The following is a 21,905-nucleotide window of genomic DNA, read 5'->3' on the forward strand; positions in this document are numbered from 1 at the left end:
CACACACACACACACACACACACACACACACACACACACACACACACTGTGTCAGCAAAATCAGATACATTGTTAGTGGTATGGTGAGACAGTGACTTATTAGTATGTTACCTGTGCATGCAGTGTGGAAAACAACTGATTATGGCCCGGTCAATATGCGGCCAATGGCAGCACTCCTTGCTGTGTGTGTGTGTGTGTGTATGCGACTCCCGCTGCTTCCCGCGTCCTGCACCTTACTCAGCTCAATCCCATTGAGTCACTTTCCACTGGTCTCATCATTAATTACCTCCACCTTATCTGGGGCCAGGTGAAAAATCCATATATTTATATTCTTAAAGGCCATCTCTCCTGGTCTGTTGTTAAGGACAGCCGGTGCGGCGGGCCGATACGCGAGTCATTAATCGAAGGTTGTTATCGGATGCGATGCCGTCCACACCGCCTTTTCTCTTTCTCGACACGTCGCTGCTCAGTGGCAGCTCCGCGGGGAAGGTGACTTTTTAAGAAGAGAGATACAGCACACAGAATGTGTGTGAGTGTGTGTGTGTGTGTGTGTGTGTGTGTGTGTGTGTGTGTGTGTGTGTGTGTATCAACGCATTAGCACTCCATGGTCAAAGTATGTTTATCGCATTCTTTAGTGTCCACACATTCGTATTCAAACACGCACGCACGCGCGCACACATACATTTGGTCTTTATTTTCGTCGTGGCATTGATTTTGGCGAGCAGCTGTGATCCATCACGCAGCGTGGCCTTGATGTCTTGACTTGATACCATCTCTCCGTTATCGCAGCGGTGACGCGTCATTATTTACTTTTGCTGCGGGATGCAAGTTCATACATTAATTAATCAATGTGAAGCTATTCTTGCCATGTTGTCCCCTTGTCCGCCACATATGGGCTCCACGGGTAGACGGATGAGGAGAAGAGCGGGAAGGGTGAAGGGGGGGAGGAGTGAACCACAGCTTCACTAAGAATCAGCTCAAGTTACACAACACTCACTCGATCTATCCTAACACTTACAAAGCACTTTCTACACGTTTTCTTCTTCTTTTACTACAGTAAAAAAAAAAAAATGCAATAAGTTAATTTAAAACAAGATGGCCGTGTCGGAGAGAGGAAAGCAGCCCTGCATTGCGCCAGACTGTGTTTGAAATTGCATACTAACATACTTAAAATGACGTAAAATTAAGAACGTAGTGCGTTCTCCCTGCGTGTGAGACGTGAGTTTACTCAACTGCCCCAAAATGCATTGAGTCTCTTCAGACTGTCCAATGGCTGACCGCGAGGCAGACGTCTTAGATAATTAACCGTCGGAATAGTTACGGACGATGGGAGATGACGTTAAGGCCAAAGACAAAGAGGAAAAGCGCAAGAGCAATTATTACACAATGGAAGCTTGGATGTACTTCAGTGTGTACAGGTTGCTTGTAATGCATGACGTACTTAATCGTGATTAGTAAGCAGTGTGTAGTACATACAGATCGGAGTTTATAGCATGCAGTACGTTAGTATGTGAAACAAACACAGCTCAATTCGACTATGAAGAGAAAGAACACAAAAAATAAATATGGAGCCGCAGATGGCTGGAAGATGCAGACAATATGGTCTGTCTGCTCTGCAGCAAAGTGCAGCTATATTTCTATCAAAGCACAGTCTCAGTGGTTATAATGTGGAAAAAACTGCTCCAATATTATTTTAAAACAATTTAGTCTTTAACAGATTTTCTAAGAGCAGCAATGCGGGAAATCGGAACCGCGGAACAAATCAAACGGAGTATAAAATGACGACCGACCTGGCAGATATTATGCCTGATCCTAAAAGTAGTCCGTGGCTATCTGGGATAAAAATGCAAGTATCTGTGTGTGTGTGTGTGTGTGTGTATGTGTAACTGAGTCATATGCGTTTCTGTATGCTCACCCTCCGTAGCAGGAAACAGGGTTTTCCCTTCAGTGTTGGCCTCCGCCAGTTTGCCGGTCCTCAGCAGAACCTCAGCAAAGTTTTCCTGAGGCACGTCCTTGTAGGACGAATACACATCTTGACTCTAAGAGAAAGAGCGAAGAAGAGAGAGAGTGATGAATAAACACCGTGTACTCATCGCTGTACTTAGGGAATCCCAACACTCGGGAGAACAGATCAGAGCACAGAGATGTGATTGAGGTGACGGATGAGAGATGGAGTAAACAAATGAACTTCAATACTAAATAACTTGGATAATTCATTCATAGGACTCTTGTACAAGTTATTTCTCAAGTGTCTTTAAAAAGGATAAGAATGAAATTTGTGCTCTCGCTAGCCTCAGAGCTGTCCCTCAAACACACGACGTCTCCCGTCTATCTCCGCCGCTCTCACTAAATCCATCTTTCTGACTTGTTGCGCTCGTCTCTCGTTCTCTCTCAATCAGCCTCTCCTCCCTCTGACCACTTCCTCCATTGTAACTGTTCAGGTAAAAACCAATCCCATTGATCAGCCGATTCACTTGACAGACGGACGTGGGGAGCCATTATTGGTAGACGGATGATGGAAGATGGATGAGCGCTGGAGATGGAGCGTAGGAAGGGATTTGGAGAGGCCTATTAAAATGCCATGAGGAGAGATGTATCGGCGTTCTGTTTCCCCTCGCATCCACTCTTTAAGCTATCCACATGATTTGTGTCTCTGAATAAAAAGCCCAGTCATAGCCCAGGGCGACCATTTTCTTGGCTTAAAGGTCAAACTACTCCTTTTCTTACTTTTCTCCTTTTCTACTTGCAAAGCTCCGTCCATCGACATCCTTCTCTTTTAGAGTATTATGGTATTCATCTCTCGCCCTCCGTCTAATACACACAGTACTTCTTCTGTTATGGTGAGAATTATTCTTCCCACATCTACACATTCTGCTGTTATCTTACTATTTATTCTTTGGTCTATTATTCTTTCCCTGTTAAGTACTGTTAGTACTTCCCAAATTGCTTTTGGCATTAACACTACTTCGTCTGAAATCACTATTCATTTTGTTTCAACGTTGTTTTTGAAGGGCTTTATAAGCCATAGGAGAAAAGAAATCTGATTAAATGTCAAGCATTTTTGCTGTAATACAAGTAGGTGGCCTCAGGTGAAAAACAAATAAAAACGAGAAACAAGGACAACAGGGAAGCGGAAGGAAGAAGAAAAAAAATAATGAGCCATGAGCACTGGTCTTCAGCCACTCACCAGGTCCACACAGGGATCATCAATGAGTTCCTGATAAAAGGGGCTACAGCCTTGCCGCTGCAGGTTGGAGTTCTCACACGCCCCTTCCTGACTAGTGGCTCCTGCGTCGTGACCCTGAGGAGCCATCAAAACATCATTAAACTTTCACAACATGCCCACAGCACTGTCATCTCTCTCTGTCCCACAGCTCACATGCTCAGTTTTTTTCCTCTTCTTCTTCTCTTTACTTAGAAACGTGAGACCACGGGCTGCCCTCCCCCAAAATCGCTGCCGAGACGAAAGACGCCATCAATCTCCGCCCTGGCGACCGCCGAGCCGGTCCAGCCGCCGGCAACCGCCACATATTGAAATATTCAACATGCGGGCCGATTAATTATGCAGGGGATGAGCTCTTGATTGGTTGTTTTTAGGATGAGGCCTATGAAGTCTGCGAGCGAGAGTATTTGCGATATGAAGGCAGGGGCAAATGTGCATTTTCACGAACACACACGCGCTGTGCAGCTCAGGAACTAATGGAGTTACAAACAGGCATAAAGCGAATACATCTGCAGTCATTGTCCTGGTATTCTTGGCTGCTTGAATATGCATTCCACAGCACACTACTGTCTACGCATACATAAACACACATAAGTCAATACGACACACAAAACCACGCACACTTAGATCCACAAAACAAAAAAAGTGTGCTCACATGCAGCGGCCGGAGGTAGCTGAGCGAGTCCTTCCACCAGCGGTGGTCGCTGACTGCGGTCAGCACAGCCTTGGTGGTCAGTCTGGTAGTGGTCAGCACTTTCATGGTCTTAGCTGTGGTCCTGTGCAGCAGGTCCCCCGCTGTCCCCACGGGGGAGCCCACAGAGGCAGCGCAGGCCTGGGGCCGAGCGAGGGAACAGCGGTAACGGGATGGACAGAAAACACGAGAGCCAAGTTATTCCAGTGTGTCACTCTGTAGTAGAGTCTTCGCTACTTGAGGAATTACAATATGCACCGTTGAGCCCTCCCAGCCCTGCTTGAGAGACATACAGCGAGTTCTTGTGAGTAAATGTGCTAAAAGTCTCACAGTAATGCTTTATGTTGTGTAGTGCTACGGCAGTGTGCGGCAGATTCATTACACAGAGATCTTTTTGCGAGATTGCTTGTTTCTTAAAGCAAAAGTCCAACATTATGGGAAATATGATTATTCTAGAAAGTCACGTATTTAAGTTTGTTGCTTGCAATTCCTTTTGGTTTATTTGTCTTTTTATTCGGTTTCATTTTGCTTTTATTGTCGAGTGTCTGTTTGCAATTTATAGACTGTGTATGTGTTTTCATGCTGTGTACTATTATGCATTCTTTTATTATCTGTGAAGCACTTCGGAACTGCTGTTTTTGAAAAGTGCCGTATAAATAAAGTTGACTTACTTACTTATTTGCTCTCCAGCCTTGAGTTAGATGAAATAGATACCACTCGTATATCTGTCTGAAGCCAGCAGCCATTTAGCTTAGCTTAGCATAAAGAGTGGAAGCAGGGCAAAATATATATATACATCATACCGCCAACCTTGTGGTTAAAGGACGACCAACTACAATATAAAGTGTCAAAAAGGTTAATTCACTGATATATGGTGCAAATGCGCCGCACTACTTCAACTTCCTGGCACCCTGAAATAGTCTGGCACCCCCATATAACAGCGATTTGTTGTTTTTGTACAGACTAAACAAACAAAATACAATGTTTAATTGTTGAGCTTTAGAGGCGCTAGTAGGTGATGATGAAAACATAATTAGATGAGAAAATTGACACCGTTCTCATATAGACATGTCTGTCAAATATGAAGCTACATATGTCCGTGAAATATTTAGCTCCATATTTGACAGACAGACATGAGAATGGTGTCAATAAACGAACGAAAATCAACAAATGAATGGTACATTGTACTGTGAATTGAATTCTTGGGGTATTTTTGAAAGCGAGCCACCGGTTTTCACGCTATGTTGGTTTCCGCACAATTGAAAAGGGATTTTAAAACCAAATTTCGAGAGCCAGTGGGCCGAGGCCAAATCGTTTAGTGCCTTTCATCAATACTTTATTTCGTAGGGGATTGAGTGTCGGGCAATGAAAAGAACCCAAACACACTGAAGATGTTTGTTTGAATAAAAAAAAAACACGTAAAAAAAAAGCACCTCTAGAGTGCGCGCGCACACACGCACGTGCACACACACGCACCCCCCCCCCCCCAAGGCTTAAATATACACAAGTGACAGGTAGGGACATCAATACAACAATAAAATGAGCACCCGTCCCCACACAAAAGGGATGCAATGCAAGTCATGAAACATTAACACCCACTCAAGGCATCATAAAGCTGGCGGTGCTGAAGGGGAAGAGAAGGGGAGGCATAAATAAACCAAGTGAGCTGAGCAACCTTAACACTAGATTTACACCTCATCAAATATGAAGCAATCGCAAAACACACTAACCGAACAAAAGCGCACACACACACACACACAGGAACAGCGGAAGAGGCCTCTACATCTCGGAGACAAAGACATACAGAAAAGAAAACATATGCGAGAATAACACACAAACCTTGACAGAGCCTGTGTCGTCGGCCTCTCGTCCACTCTCGGTAACAACAGGCTCCATTTGATAGTTAACTGCCTGGTACAAAACCTAGAGGACAGAAATGGGGATGAAGACGGAGCAATCTCATTGGACACAGGGATTAATTGAAATGTGGGTGTAATTGGTTTGATTGAAAGGCTAAATGGTGAAAAGAGGAAGTTTTTACAGCGTTTCTTAAAAGAAAAAATGACCAGAATTGAACTTATTTGAAATGTAACTTCTGCTCAGATAGGACATGAGTTTGTCATACAAGAGGTTGATATTACAATTTTAGTACCGTTAATAATTACGGTCGCACTGTTGACTGGGTCCGTCAAATTACATGTCATTCCTATTTTTAGATACGGACTATTGGTACAAAATATCAGCTGTAGTTGTAAAGAACAAATAAAGACTGCACATTGTTTTTTATAAAAAGCCACATTGGTGAAACTATAACTAAAGGTAAAGAGTGACCTGAGTTTGCAGGTCACTGGAGGCAGCCAGCAGGCCGTGGATGCTGTCGGGGGGGCAGTGGGTGAGAGAGAAGGCTAAAAGCTCCTGTCGGGCCTCCAGGTCTCCATAGCCCTCACACTGACCCAGCAGACTGCACACATCCCACGCTGGACCGTAACCTGGAGGACGAACAGATGGAGCCAAACAAGGAGGGGGAGGGGAGGTGAAGTCAGGGTAAGAAAGGTTTTAATTAAAGTGAATGAGTGCAGGATATAACGGCACCTGCAATAAAAATAATCTAAAAAACTATGATGATGCAGGAGATCAAATTCACATTGAGAGTGCTGCAGGGAGAACATAGTTTTGTCGGCCAAACCTGGAAGTTAGGGTCGCACTGGTTTGCTTGACAGAAATCCAACGGGATTCTGCAAGATAATCTTTATGAATGATCATTTCTGTAAAGATTGAAGTGAAGTAAAAAGCTCAGGTTAGGCTGGAAACAACCTAACCCACGGCTGCATGAGCCGCGAGTAAACACAACGAGGCCGTGAGGGCGGACTAGTCGGCGTGACAACTTTTTGTAGTCTCATTTAGCCACTTTCAAAATTCACCAGTGGGATATTTACTGTACGGAGATGTGTTGTATCATCGAACAAAACGTTTGAAACTAGCTTCTGTTCACCTTATTTCAGACATTTAACCAAAAACCCATCTAGAAAACCCATCAACTTCGAAACGAGGGAACCGGAAGAGCAAAAAAGTGCCAACTCATTTCTGGTTACTAGCACTCGTTCCTGCATCGCTCCATGCAAACACACACATTGCATCACTAAATAGCTGAGCAGAAGTGGTGTTCATTTTCAATCAGTGTCCTATCTCTGCTAAACTACCCTGAATCCTATCAGATAGAAGAGCAAGGCATAAAGAGGTAGAGGGGGCACGCACACACAAACGGTATGAATTTGTTGTAAAAAAAAAATACAATGGAAAGGATATAATGCTGAGATAATGATGACACAATAAAGTGCAACCTTCCGACTGCACATTTAAGTCTGGAAACACGCATTGTAATAACTGCGCTACATTTGTTCCAGCTTCATCACAGTCAAGAAGCAACACGCCGGCCTGACTTCATTCCTACAAACAGATTCAATTACTCCCACTGCGTTCGCAGAGAACACCGGTGCTTATCTGATCACACCTTCTCTTTCTACCAGATGTCTTTTTCTCATCCGCACTCCATCTACCGTTACTTGGCACTGAGGGAAGACTCGACCAAATTCTATCCGCTTTGATTCTGACGTGGCGTAACGCGAAACGGGGTCAGACAAAATACCATTATCGCAGCGACCACTTTGAATCCCTTCGGGGGAACTCTGAGGAGCGGGCGGTCTCGACAGGGATGCTATTGTCATGTCTCTGTCATAGTTGCTGTTCGTTCTTGTGCATGAACGGACACAAAGTCACTCAGCCTCGATTTGGGGCCATCCGAGGAAGGATGGAAGAAGCCCAAAGTGAGTGATTGTTAAGCGTTTGAGACCAGAAGACAAACCATTAGAGGCACCGACGCGAAGAGCCCAAACACACAACACGGACCACAGTCTACATCAGCCATGATTTTCACCTTACTTAAAGTTGAACGCACCCAGTGACATTTAATTTGGTGTCTTATACTGGTTGAGTACAGTCGTCGTTTTGCTGGTTGCAAGTAAACGTTACTTGCTTTCTCCATTTCTAAAAACCTGGATCTTCTCCATTTTTGACTATGATTTGCATTAGAAAATGAGGGGAAAGGCAGACAGGCATGAGGGAGGTTGACATTTAACTTTCCTACGGGCTTCAGTGCACTTTCAGTGATACTTCTGTTACCTACGTGTCCCTCGTTTTCCAATGCCAACTACGTACCTGTGGTCATGAGGTCCCGACAGTGGATGTAGGAGGCCTTGAAGTCCAGACACTGGAGAGCTTGCTCTGCCAGCAGGGTCAGCACTTGGCCTTTTCGCGCATCCTTGTCATCACCTAGATTCACAGACGGATATCTATTTAAGCACACATCATTTATATCCCTCTTTATTAAATCTCCTTCTGACCACACACACAGAGGCTCAAGGTTTCAACATAAGGGCCTCTAACTGTATTAGCTGCGCCACAGACCGAGTCTGAGACCGCATATGAATCTGTCTTCCATAAATGAGATTATTGCTTCGTCTGTTCGTCTCAAACTGAGAGTATGAACTACTTTAGAAAGTACCATCTTGCTGAAAAAGGAATGAATCTCAGTTTGATATTTTAGCGTTGGCGGTATTGGTTGTGGTGTTAACATTCACGTGGCGGCTCAGGACAGTCTTTGATCTCGGTCCGAGTTCAGTAAACAAAAGGGAGAGGACGGGGCGATGAGGAGAGGCACAGGCAGGACTTCTGAACAAACCTGCATGCTGCAGATCAAAGAACGTGGTCGGAGATGAAGAAATACGATGGCGCAGGATTGATCTGTGTGTGTGTGTGTGTGTGTGTGTGTGGGTTAGTGTGCGGAGTGAGTGGCAGATAAAAATGTGGCGTTTACTGCGAGGGGGGAAAAAGCATTGGTCAAATATTTTCAGTGACCGGTGAAAAGCGGTCTTCAAATGCTGTCAAGACCTCAATACAAGGGAGGTGCATTTTTGTGTGTGCGTGTGTTTTCTTTCAGACCAAAAGCTTTTATCAAGACATGGTCTGGCTTTTATTTCAAGCCGATCTAAAACAGGCATCTTGGCAATCCAATTGAAGTCGTTCACGGGCCAATCAACAGGTGGGGTGAAAAGGTGAGAAATTTCACAAAAATAACAAATTGGAAATACTCAATTCAATAAGCTGCGACAACTAAACCAGCTCCAGAAGCTTTGCACTGGATCACCAGGATCCTTTCTGAGTCAGCACAATTTAATTCAATAAGATAATTATTGATCCAGTCGGACAAAAACAACTTATTTTTCCTCTCGGTTCTGTCCCAGAAGACAGAATGATTTTACGGAGCATTTCTGCAGACCGAGGCGGGAACCAAACCCAAAGGGCTTTCAACCGGTGTGCCGGTGATACCTGCATTAAATATTCACCACAGAGCCCCGGAGCGATGCGCCCTTCAAAAGCCTCCCCCCTGCATTTATTTATTTAAAAATTTGTTTATTCCTCTTCTCATCTCCCTCTGCCCTCTCCCCCTCCCCCCCTGAACCACAGAGGGAGAGGTGCTGCCTGCTGCCTGAATGTGAGCAGCACAGACACAGAAATGCCACAAGGCCAGCACGCAGGTTTCCTTTAGCTGGTGACAGGCCTCAGAGAGAGAAGACAGGACGAGCTTCGAGTTAAGAGCTGGAGGACGGAAGAGAGGGGGGGAAAGCAACACACACATGGAGCGACAGACAGACGCAGAGGAATCTGGCTTATATTCTTGAGGAACAGACAGATAAAACAAACACGGAGATATAATGAGAGAAAGACAGAGATACAGCGATGTTCATGTCATTTTGTTAGGAAGAGAGGCAACAGGATGACATCTTTAACTTTCCCGGTACGTCAATTTTATGTGGTGGCGTTTGGAGGCGGCTGTGGGTGGTTGGAGGGGTCCAAATATATATATATTAATTTTATTTATTTTTTTGACTTCATGAATTTTAACTAGGAATTTAAACTCAACCAAAACACAGCCAACATCACTCACGTGTTCATGTGTTGACACTCATCAGCCAGCTGCAGTGTGTGCTTGCACTGGGAGATATGAAAGCTTGCACAAAAACATAGGAAATAAACTAAATGGAGAATCCCATTAGGAAATAGCACAAGCAGACTGATGTAAACATTTTTTTTTCTGGTGCAGAGCTTGTGCTTATAGTAACTTCTAAAGGAAGTGAATATGGAGGGATAGAGAGAGAGTTAAAGAACTTTAGTCTGTTTACCAAGACTAGACCAGGATCGTCAGTGGCTTCCCAAGCGAGGCTTGTGAGTCTGTAGGATGTTGATAAAAGAGCCATGTCCAGATTGCAACCAAATAAAATTGTCTTCCGTGTGCCAAGCACGTAGGGGAACTTCGCAAAAAACGCAAATGGCCCAATATAGAGCCAGTGTTTTTTTGTCTGTTCTGTGCTACTGTAGAAACAGGGTGTTAAGTAGTTGAGTATGTCTGTATGTAGGTATAAATGGCTCATTTTAAGGTAACAAAAGCAAAACAATGCTTATTTTCAGGTGATTATACACTAAAGAAAACCTATTTATTAATGTCATATTCAATGTCTGCCAATAAATCCCCCTAAATGCTACACTTTACCAGCTGTTGCATGTTGTTTTAGGTACAACAAACACAAGAACTCAAATTTATTTTCTACGCGGATGATGCAGCTTTCTCAAAACTCATGATAGCGTCTGTAAACATTATCAGCTTTGAAGAACAGTAAACAGAAAATAAATTTTAGGTTGTATTTGTGAATGTGCTGCCATTCAGAAACAACATCCATCCATCTATCCTGTACACATATCCTTACAAATCCTGGTGTACAGATTTGATTTAATGGCCTAGAGCTGAACCTGCCCCCGACTGTCATGACTACATGAAACTTAGGTGCAGAAAAAGTGGCTTCAGAGAGCGCACAAAGTGATATGTCTGGGGAATGAAATGTGCTTGCTCCTTTAGCGAGGGTGTGCTTAAGTATGGATTTTTGCTTGCGAGCTGCAACGCCACTCATGAAGCTGAATTCCCCTCTAGTGAGAGAGCTGTCAGTGCGCTCGCTGAAAGTACCCACGCATGCTGGGGTGCGTCTCAGTGCCTCGTGTGGGCGGTCCTTTCTCACCTAATCTCATGAGCTTCATCATGACACTGCCGCCAGAGAAAGAGCCTCATACGCCCAATGAAAGATGATGTGATTCAAGGTACGTGTGTGTGTGTGTGTGTGCGTCTGTAGGTACCTGCCACTCTGAGAAGCGAGGCCAGATTCAGCAGAGTAGTGGACTGCTTGTAAGCCGTGGAGCAGTGGGCGATGCATTCTTCTATGAGAGACAGACGGTCTGATCGCAGGCGCACTGGGAGGGAGAGAAGGAAGGCAGAGGGGGAGGGGTGCAAGACATATTTAGCTAATTAGTGTATTCAATCTGGGAAAAGTTGCAGCTGACGATACAAACAATGTCGTTGCAAATGATAGATGTCCGCTAAATTATAAAATGCTGTATCGAGTAAATCCTCACCATTATGATAAACTGGCTGATAATGATGATGATGATGGGTGTTGGTGTTTCTTCTTGTTTTTTGTTCATTTCTTGGAACAATCACATGATGGAAGAAAAATTCCGTCACAGACGAGACCTTGGACTTTGTCATTTTTCGCTATTTGCTGACATTTTATAGACCAATTACTCAAGAAAATAATCATTAGATTAAATGAGGATGAAAATAATAGTTAGTTGCAGCCCAGGAGGATATTAACTAAAATATATACACAACAAAAAACATATCACGGTTGAATCCCGTACAAGAAAAACAATAATTTACTTTGACTTTGTTTAAACTCCACTGTGTGTATATATGACTCAAAACATATGGACATTTTATAAACTACTGCAGGAGGATTTGCATTTGATTTGTCCGTTAACGTGGTGCATAATCAGTTCTTACTCAATCAATAGGATTGCAGTGAACTTTTAGGGAACTTTTAAACTTTTTCATAATTTGAATTCAAGATACAAAAACTACCAAAAATCCATTTTCTTGTTTTTTGTTTCTGAAAACCTGAGAAATCGCTTGTTTGGTGCCTCCACAGGCCTCTGAGCTTTCCCTGCACCCTGCTGAGGATCTTTATGGCTCGGCATCACTTTGGGCGAGGCCCAGAGGGAATTCTGGGGAGGGCGTTGCGTAAGAAGCATCGCCTGAGGCGATGTTGGGGTGCTGCAACAGACAGCCGAAAATGGATTACCTATGCTTTCACTTTATACTGGTGCGTGTTAATCTGTGAGTGAGAAAACTTCAAGGGATATGGCTTTTACTTGAGAGAAAAATAAATATAATGTGTAGTTTTGTGTGTGGAGAGTATGTGTGCGTGTGTCATTGAGTCGGTCCATAAAACTGCATGAGGGCACTGCAGGCAATACAGAGCCATGGAGCTGGTCACGGACACAAAACCCATACAACACAAAAACTTAGTAATTGGAGAGCTTTACTGCACCTCTTTTTCTTTCTATGTTTCTGTCCTTTGTTGCAGTTTTCCTTCTCGTACTGTACTTTTTTCCTAAACCCCCTCCTGTTCTCACTTAGTCTCTCAGGTAAGGATGAGTGGGCAGTGAAAAACATAATGCAAGTAGACAGCAGGGAGTGGGGAGAAAGAAACAAAAACTAAGGAATGTGTGATGCAGAAAGAGAGAAAGGAGGAGAGGGCGAGAGAGATGGCGGCTTATGGTTCTCTCTGTCACAGTGGGTTTATGCTGGCAGCTCAGCTTGATGAGGGGGAAGACAGCGCAGGCCTCGGAGGCAAACAACACCTCGGTTCAGAGGTGAGGCGATGAGGGGCCAAGCTGGCTCATTCTGGCTCCACAGTTTCCTTTAACAGGGAGCCATGCCTGGAAACTGCTGCGATGGGGAACTTATGTGGAGCCAGAAAAGAGAGAAACGAAAAGCGTGGAGGTGAATACTGATCGCTCAGGTTTACAGATGGAGCGCAAATATAAAAAATGACGTATGCGAGCGGAGGAGAGAGAGAGCGCACACGCCGAGACCAAGCACTTTAATCCTAATTAGGCCATCAGGCAGATGTTTGCACAACAGTTGATCCATAAATAACCGTATATTTAGATACAGTGGCAAGAAGATGTGATATATAGAGGGAGGAAGGGACTGACAGCAGGGAGAGAGACAGGTTGGATGGTACGTGGGGGACGGCGCCCTTACATCCTCTTCATGCTCGACTTTAAACAAAGAGCACTTGAATGAATAGATACTGCATGGACAACACTTGTGCGGTACCTTGCAGGGGCAGGATGCTGGCGCTGAAGTCTTCCAGTTGGCTGAGGGCGCTGATGAGGTCCAGTTCCTCCTGGATGGTCGGAGGACAGTCTGTGATCAGCTGGAGACACGACCTGGCGAAGAAACAGGGACACATGACTACCAATCAGCTATATGAATCTGTACCAACCAGATGACCTCGCAGGATCCAGAAGAGGAAGTCTGAAATTCAGACTCAGATGCAGGACAGTGGGGAAAGTTCAAAGCAGAAGTTCGACGATTGATACCGTTCTCATGCAGCAGCACGTTAGCTTAGCGCAAAGGCTGAAAACAGAGGGAAAGCACAAGCGTGGCTCAGTCTGAAGGCAACAAATCTGCCTCCCAGCTCCTCTAAAGCTCCTAATTAACGCATTATATCCCCTTTGTTTACTAGTGTTATCTGACCTCGATTACTGCTCAGCAGTCTGGTCGGGTGCAGCCAAAAAAAAGATCTGTCTAAGCTCCAAATATCTCCGAATGAAGCTGCAAGTTTGACACTGCCCGGTCCGTTCAGTGTGAGGCAGAGAGAATGCATCCCCGTCTCTCATGGCTCACAGTAGAGCAATCTAATGAGTTTCTTTGGAACATCAGTTATAGCCGACAACCAAGTTGTTGGTACTCAAAAATGAATTATGTGAGAGACCAACATAGTCACACTACCAGGCAGGCTAGCAGGTTATCTTGAACCCAGAACAGATGCAGTAGAGACCTTTGATGTAAAGAGCAGTTACCCATGATGATCACTGGAGCACCCAGTAAGGCAAGACTCCTAAAAACACATTAACAGTATAAACTCCTATGTGTGGACCCCAGGAGCTACTCCCATAGTGGTAGCTACTGGAGATCCAACTAAAGAATGTATTTTGTATCTGTAGCTACATACTTCTGAGACATTATACCAAACCCCAACAAACTGTAAAACTAAAAATGCATATAGAGAAACTAAAAGTAAACATTTCTGAAAAAAAACCTGAAACACTGAAAACTGAAACTAAATTAAAAAGAAAAAACAAAACAAGAAAAAACAAACTTTTACACTTTCAAAGTTGTAGCAAAAAAAAAATTAAAAAATGCTTATTAAATCTGAAGTTTGTGAAGTTCCAACATGGTGATCAGAAACATGGTGAGACATGGATTTATTTACAAAGTCTAGACTCATTTGACGGATCTACAAACAGAGTTTTACTCTTCTAAATCAATCCACACTCATTACCTTTAATAGGATTATGTAGCACATCACTTAGCATATGTACCGGTACACTGTGTGTGTGTGTGTGTGTGTGTGTGTGGTGCCGCCTTGAGATGCGAGAGTACATGTTCTCATTTTCTTGGTTTTTCATCAAGCAATTATACAGCAAAAGCAAAATACTGCAAAGCTTGAGAGAGAAGAGCAAAAAAAAAAAAAAAAAAACTGGAATGATTAATTTACAAAAAAATAAATCCCACATAAAACAAGAGCTTAGAGAGGCGCTCTGACGTCAGTGTCAGTTCAGTACAGAGGAGGAAGCGTGTCCTTGGAGTGTGTATTCGACGAAGAGTTTCCCTTTAACGCTCGCAGTGTTTGAACAAAGACAACGAACACAGAAGAAGAGGCGTCTCAGTATCCCTATCAGCGTAATCAAAGCAATCCCAAACACACATCTTCAAAACAGGTTGAATCGATATTGTTCACAGATTAGAGTACACACACACACGCGCGCGCGCACACACACACACACACACACACACACACACACACACACACACTCGGCAAAACACTCAGCAGCTTCCCACTCTTTGAGCATGGCTGGTGTTCTTGCCAGGAACAAGAGGTTTGTCCTGGCACACGAGAGCAGGAAAAAAACATGGCTGTGGATGGGCGAATGAGAGACAGAAAGAGGGCATGTTGATTATGTACTCATGCTGTGAAGTGTCTGCAGGCCTGTGTGTGCTTGTTTGTGCGCGGAGACCGCCTTAGAAGAGACGATGGTGAATCTATTTTGGTTTCAAGAGTGATGTTGTGCTTTGCGGCATGTTTTCTGAAATTTGCAGATAACTACTTCCTGTTATGTTAGACACACGGGAGAACACCAGTTAACCTTTGTGTAGCAGTTATCAATGGAACACCACAACCGAGACCACCGAACTGTGTGGACCAGCAAATCGAGCAGCAGCGGAATGAATCGGCCCTTTTGGGCATATTTCTTACATCTTTCCATTTTTTTTCTTGAATAATAATAATTGCCTTTCTCACTAAAGTACCCTGCAAGTTTTAAAAAGCTACACCCAAGACATTTTGACTTTCACATATATCTAGGACACAAGTGAAAGTCATTGACAGCTTCCTAATGCTGGTGGAACGGAGGTTGACAAAAGCACAACTAAAGTGTTTAAAAGGTTTTTTTTACAGCCCACAAACCAAAATAATGAGCTAAAAGATGCTAAAGCGATAGAGAACCTCAGTGTGGGTGATAATGCTCTGTGGGTTTGTCACTTCGCACAACACCTTTCATAAAACACAAATCTTTTGATCCCTTGTTCTTGTAGAAATATTGATTGGTGCAGCCTGAAACGATGTATGAAACCTTATTTTTCCAGATTTTTAAGGACTTGTTGATACTGTGTTTGTACTTCTTTCTTTGCCCGAGTGCATGTGAGCATCTCTTCTGTCTGTCCTGAGTGATACTACAGGATCACCTTTGTAGTGGAGGGCTTTCCCATGCTATTTTAAGAGGGATCTCTTTTTGTCCTTGTGTAAACTCTCGCCTGGTGCAACTGACCGCATCCTTTCAGGACACTGGCAGGTGTGGTTTGTGTATCTGTCCAAGCATGTGTGTATGTGTGCGTGTGTCTTTGGTATTTAGTACACAGGATAAGATGTGTGTCTGTGGAGCAGTTATTTTAGTCTAAAGGACACAGACAGCCAGTCTGTAGGGACTATTCATTTTAGAGCGTCATGCACAAGTTCAGACGCTGCGTTCTGTCTCATGTCTCAAATTCACAAGCAGCAAAACACACACAGATTCACGCGCACACACACACAGTGGGACTGCTACAATGGATGATGATGTCCAAATGTGTGGAGGGGGGCCTCTGCCTGAGTTTCTATAAATGAATGACGACCCAATTACTGTCCCACTTCCCCACTAGGAGCAGACGGTAAGGTTAGACACCCAGCGAGCCCCCCCTCTGAGATCTGAAACCAGCAACTGACATAAATGCACTACCACACAAATACGGTATTTATAAACGTTACGCAACGTCCAATAAGAAATGAAATAAAAGCAGCCGCCATTGTTTTTTCCCAGTCAGCCATGCAAGCACAAAAAAAGAACAGAAAAAAAATGATGTTTCTCCGACATCAACAACAAGCGAGGTCAACATCTCAGATAGCATACAAACACAAAGTTGGTTAGTAATTAAATTAACTTCCTCTTCTTATTGTTTAAAATGTTCTGTTTTCTAAGACATTACAAACTAAATGTGTGTGAAGTTAAGCTCTAAATCTAAATCCTCGTAAAGAAGTAAGAATTAAGAAGTAAGATCAAACCGGTCCTCATAAGTAGAGAAATACTTCTTTGTCATGTTCCTCCTCACCTGGCCAGGCCCATGCAGGGGTCTGTCAGTGTTGTGGATGAGTTGAAGTACTCTCTAGCAGCAGCTAACACTAATTCCAGGCTGTTGTCGTAGGCCACCTTCAGAGCATAACCTTTACCCCGGAAAGACAAACTGACAGGAACATCCTGGCTGACCTGGAAACATGAACAGAACATTTAGAGATCAATGAAAGCAGCATTAGAATTCATTGCGGGTGGTTTAATATAGTTATATAAAGACCGGAATGTGCAGTGTGAATGTGAAGTGGAGTCGTGTAGTCATGTTTAATATACCTTGGAGCAGTGCATGAGCTGCCCTGCCAGGCGTACGTTCTCCACACGGCTGGAACACAGCAGGGACTCAACAAAGACCTGCAGCAGTCAGGGAGGAGAGGGAGTATTATGCAGGAAGAGATGGCGTTTAACGGAGCACTGTAGAAGTCTCAATTCAGTGGTTCTGGTGGAAACACAATGCTCAACGTGTCAATTATGGACCAAAGTGTCATTCAAGGAGCGAAATGTGCACTTTGTCACCGTAAATTACAGCTTTCGCTCTTTTTACAACGCAATTTAGTTTGTACCTGGTGACATGTCTCCGGTTTTAGACAGGTGTAGACGTTCTGCTGCATGTCAAGCAGGTCCTGCAGTAGACCTCTCCACACCGTCTCACTCACTGGAGGAATTCTGGACACATGCATGTAAATGTTAGGTACGGTCAAGGGATCTTGACAGACATTTGTGATTTTAAAGTGTCTTGTGTTGAGTCTTTCTAAGTTCATACTTGCGACCAGTGTGGCGGCACAGTTTGACCATAAGCTGGTGCGCTTCCTCTTCGCTGTTCTGGCTGTTCTTCACATATAAAATGGGCTTCTGCAGGCCGTGTTTCTCCAGAACCTCCACCACACTAAGACGTATAAGCACAGAGACACACATCTATAGTCGCTGATGTCATAAGAGCGGGCAACCACTAACATAATCTTAGAAACTAGGGAAAGCCTGCAATAAAATCAGACAAAAACAGCTACGAGTCACATTAATCGGCACGTTCTCTCAGTGGAAACAGAAGACGGGATGATTGGCAGCGGCAGGTATCACGGTAGGAAATGCCAGAAGAAACTGGGGTACAAAAAATGTAGATGAAAAATTGAAGGGATAGTACAGATGAGAAAGACAGAAGATGTGTACGCTCTAAGCTGTTCATTATTTTGGCAGCAGATAGTCATGTGCAAGCCACGGTGCAGATTAGAAGACTGAAGAGCAACATGATGAACTGCAAGCAAACAAGACACCACCTCTTTGTAAGTGGGTGTTCGTCTAGGGGCATTTAAATGCTGGCAGTAACATATGACCAAGGGAGAGAGTGTGTGCATGTGTGTGTGTATGGGGTGGGGGGGGGGGGGGAATTAGCATGGCACCCCCCAGTCTCAACAGGGTCGGGCTGCTACAGATGTTCGCTCTCTGCTGCAACTCATTACCATAGTAAACAGGTGACTGTCTGGGTACGTGAGCAAAAGATAGAGAGAGACAACAAGCCTTGATATTAAAATGCGTGTGTGTGTGTGTGTGTGTTCGCTCGAGTGTGAACATGGGTGGGGGAGTGTCTGCATGTTCCCTGTGCACATATTAATGTGCCAGCAAGTGATAGTGGCAGCAGCTGAAAACAGCTTTTATTCTGGAGGCGCTCAATGAGCAGACACTTCGCATTTACTGCCTGATTCATCTGGGTAAGAGTGTGTGTGTGTGTGTGTGTGTGTGTGTGTGTGTGTGTGTGTGTGTGTGTGTCAGTCACAATGCTTCAGCACAAGAAATATACATGAACACACTTTCCAGAATCCCCCGGGTGCGTTTTTATATGGTTGTGTGTGCCTGTGTGTAAATGTGTGTGGATATTTGTCTGCAAAGGCCAACACGGGCTTTCCTGTTGCTGCTTCCTCCTCCTCATCATCATCTATATTCGCATTCCCTTCAGGCTCCCATCCTCCCCCTGCCTTCATCCTTATCCTCCTTCCTTCCTCCTCATAACTTCTCTATGTTTGGAAGTTCATCCTGAGGGGAGGGGTGGAGGAGAGAGAGAGAGAGAGAGAGAGAGGGGAGAGGCATCGACGTGTAGGTGATTTTAACCTGTAACAGAGAAAATGCCTGAGGCTGTTTGAATACCATGAGACAGACAGAGGTGCTTTGATATCGAGTGTGTGTGTGTGTGTGTGTGTGTGTGTGTGTGTGTGTGTGTCTGTGTTGACTGCACATCCATGTCTCCTCTCCTTGTTGGCGTTTTCCATCAAGCCCATAATAGGAGAGGGAAGAGGGAACATTTCCCAAGCAATGCAGCACTAATCAACAAACTGACGGGCTCCTCCTCAACACTTTGAATGCCTCGCAAACAGACACAGATACAGCAGCGATGTACGGAGCCGGAGCAAACTTTTGTTTTGTTCAACCATGAGTCCAGAACCCAAAGATGTTCAATTAAAACTGTTACGAGAACCGGAAAAGGTAAGAAAATACTCAATATTCCGGCTCCTGAAACTAGCTAATGTTTGGAAATAAAGCTCTGATCCGCACGCCCGGCTGAACTGGGTGGACGGGAGAAGACGAATGAGGAAGAGAGGACGACAGCTGAAAGATGGTGCGAGTGTGTTGACGTACCTGAGATGCTTCTCAAGTCCGTCCACCTGATCGTGGAGGGACGCGGTGACGCCCGTGTCTGGTCTGTGGGACGATAAAGCACACATGCACAAAGAAAAGCACGGGTTATTTTGTGTTCAAGCCATCAAAAAAAAAGGAGGTAAAAAGTAGAACAAAATAAAGTGCGTGCACAGTTTGTAAGTGTATGCCTGTGTGGGTATTTAAACTAGTACAGTGTACTGTATGTGTGGGTGTGTGGCCTACTACTGTGAGGTTGTACCGATTCCCCACTAAAAATAAAACCCCATGATGCTTTGCCTTGAGGCACAGGATTCTGGGTCAGGCTGGCCTGTCCCCCACTAGAGTACTGACCCTGATGAAACAACCTTCTGTGTGTGCGGCTGTGTGTGCGTCATTTTTTTTGTGAGCACACCATCTCTCTATTTTCACACAGGCAAAAATCTTGACCTCTCAACGCATTTCTCTTCTGCTGCTCCACCTCCCGCTCTTCCCCTTTTTTAATATCCCTTCCTCCCTCATTCTATTTCTCTCCCTCCCTCACCAGCTAATCCCCTGCCCATTTCCGCATTTCCCCACTCTCTCAGGGTAAATGCACATCACATTCTTCTGAGCAGACCTAATTAAGCTCTCACAAAAAAAATTAAAAAATAAAATCAGAAAATTGGGTTGAAACTACTAAGTCATGGTTTCTCTCCCAGCAAATCTGTAATATTCCAACGCTGGGGCGGCAATTTTGGAGATTAGTAAATCAGAGAAATCCTGGGAGGAATGTGAAGTTGAAGGCATTGCATGTACAGTAGAGCCGGGCAGTACTGCTAATCCAAACACTGCAGAAAGGAAGGCTGTCTGGCAAAGTGAAATTCTTCGTATGAAACGTGCCGATTTAGAGAGAAACATGTCGGATATTATATACACTCAAATAATTGGACAGTAAAACCATATTTTGAGCAGTTAATACGCTCACTCGCTAATCTGCATTTTTTTTTTTTTATGACTGTTGAGAGAATACGTCCTAATAGCGCTGAATACTTTGATCTTGGCGCCTTTTTGGTGGAGTGACCGGCTCAACTACACAGGATGCATCTGAAACTGTGATACCGCCATGACCGGGTCTATGAATGAATTGGCACCAAGACGCCAAGGCTCCTTTGGTCTTAAACTTGTTTACTACAACAACACAGCTTGGTTGAGAGTGGCCCTGCTTCCAAGCCGAACCATAATATCTTGTTGCATTGCAGTTATCCCCTGCTGCGAGTGTGCAGTGGAAAAGCATGAAATCACAGCACGGACCAGCAGCACAGCACAAAGTGAGCCCGTTGAAAAGGGCTAAAAGACGCTAGTGGTGAAAAGTATGGTTGTCGTAATGCCGTCAAGACAAAAACGAAGCACTCCTAAGTAGTGATTCAATTTTCCAATTAAGGTGCACACAGGAGGGCTAATCTATCCAGGAACGAGTCATTTTAATTCATTCAAAGTACTTAGACACTCTACAGGACCATTTCCTCAACAAGGTTCTCTTTTGTACTCTTTTGTGCTTTCTACCTTTCAGTCTTTTACTGCTGTATCGCTCACTTTCCTTCAAATGCACTGCACACTCACACAGCCTCGTGGGAGACTGAAAGGACGGGCCCTCTTGCCATGTCAAATAAATGTGCTACAGAAGAGTAGAGGGGGGGGGGGGGAGCAGAGAAAGCTATAGTAGGAGGTAGGAAATACTGTATAGACTGCAGCTAGGCTAACAGATCGCTCTTTGGAGTCAGAGTTAAGCATGAAAGACGGAGAGAGAAGGAGGTGGAAAAGAAAAGGTGCAAAGGGAGGGAGGCAGAAACAGAGGTGGTAGTTAGCTTTATTGATGGGTCCTAGGAGAAAGGCGGGAAGGTGGAAGGAAAGGAAAGAGCTGGGAGGGGTGGAACCGATGTATTGTTGTGTGTGAGGCAATTGGGGACTGCTTCAATCTTCAAATCTGTTTTGAGTGTGTGTGCACATGTGTTAACATGCATGGCTCCATGAGAGAGTGTGTGTCTGTGTGTCTGACCCGTAGCCCCTCTGCGGCAAACACTCCAGGATGTCATAACAGAGGCTGAGCTGGTCATCTCTCTCGCAGCTGTAGATGCACTCCAGGGCGACCGCCATCAGCTGGTCCGGGTCCCCGATGATCTTTTGCTGGCACTGGAGGAGAGGAGAGGAGAGGTCAACATGTGTGTATCGAGGCATGACGGACCCTGTAGCTTTTCTGAACATACACACTGGGGCACTGTATCAATTTGAGTATTTTCTTCCCTTTGACTGTTTGTGTGTGTGTGTGTGTGTGTGTGTGTGTGTGTGTGTGTGTGTGTGCGTGCGCTGCATGTTTTCTAATAGCCAGGAGACATGTCCTTGGCTGTGCCCTTATGGGGTCATAAATATAACATTTACAGCGCAGGGATACGGCACCGGCCCTGACATGGCACAAACAGCCAGAGACGC

General features: G+C 44.5%; 1 protein-coding gene across 2 annotated transcripts in view; it reads right to left on the reverse strand.

Annotated features, from left to right (window-relative positions):
• nbas (NBAS subunit of NRZ tethering complex) overlaps nt 1-21,905 on the reverse strand; it is a 127,942-nt gene that overhangs the window by 65,000 nt on the left and 41,037 nt on the right. For both annotated transcript variants that reach the window (XM_031870363.1, XM_031870362.1), the window contains exons 26-39: nt 21,475-21,608; nt 19,440-19,502; nt 17,575-17,697; nt 17,375-17,477; nt 17,088-17,165; nt 16,795-16,949; nt 13,201-13,313; nt 11,157-11,270; nt 8,130-8,243; nt 6,246-6,403; nt 5,754-5,837; nt 3,879-4,055; nt 3,188-3,301; nt 1,916-2,039 (exon numbers count right to left, since the gene is read on the reverse strand). In XM_031870363.1, coding sequence (XP_031726223.1) covers nt 1,916-2,039; nt 3,188-3,301; nt 3,879-4,055; nt 5,754-5,837; nt 6,246-6,403; nt 8,130-8,243; nt 11,157-11,270; nt 13,201-13,313; nt 16,795-16,949; nt 17,088-17,165; nt 17,375-17,477; nt 17,575-17,697; nt 19,440-19,502; nt 21,475-21,608 — 1,654 coding nt within the window. The remainder of the gene's footprint in view (nt 1-1,915; nt 2,040-3,187; nt 3,302-3,878; nt 4,056-5,753; nt 5,838-6,245; nt 6,404-8,129; nt 8,244-11,156; nt 11,271-13,200; nt 13,314-16,794; nt 16,950-17,087; nt 17,166-17,374; nt 17,478-17,574; nt 17,698-19,439; nt 19,503-21,474; nt 21,609-21,905) is intronic.

The sequence above is a fragment of the Anarrhichthys ocellatus genome, unplaced genomic scaffold (genome assembly GCF_004355925.1).
Source record: "Anarrhichthys ocellatus isolate YVR2014 unplaced genomic scaffold, GSC_Weel_1.0 scaffold52, whole genome shotgun sequence".
Taxonomy (NCBI): Eukaryota; Metazoa; Chordata; class Actinopteri; order Perciformes; family Anarhichadidae; genus Anarrhichthys; species Anarrhichthys ocellatus.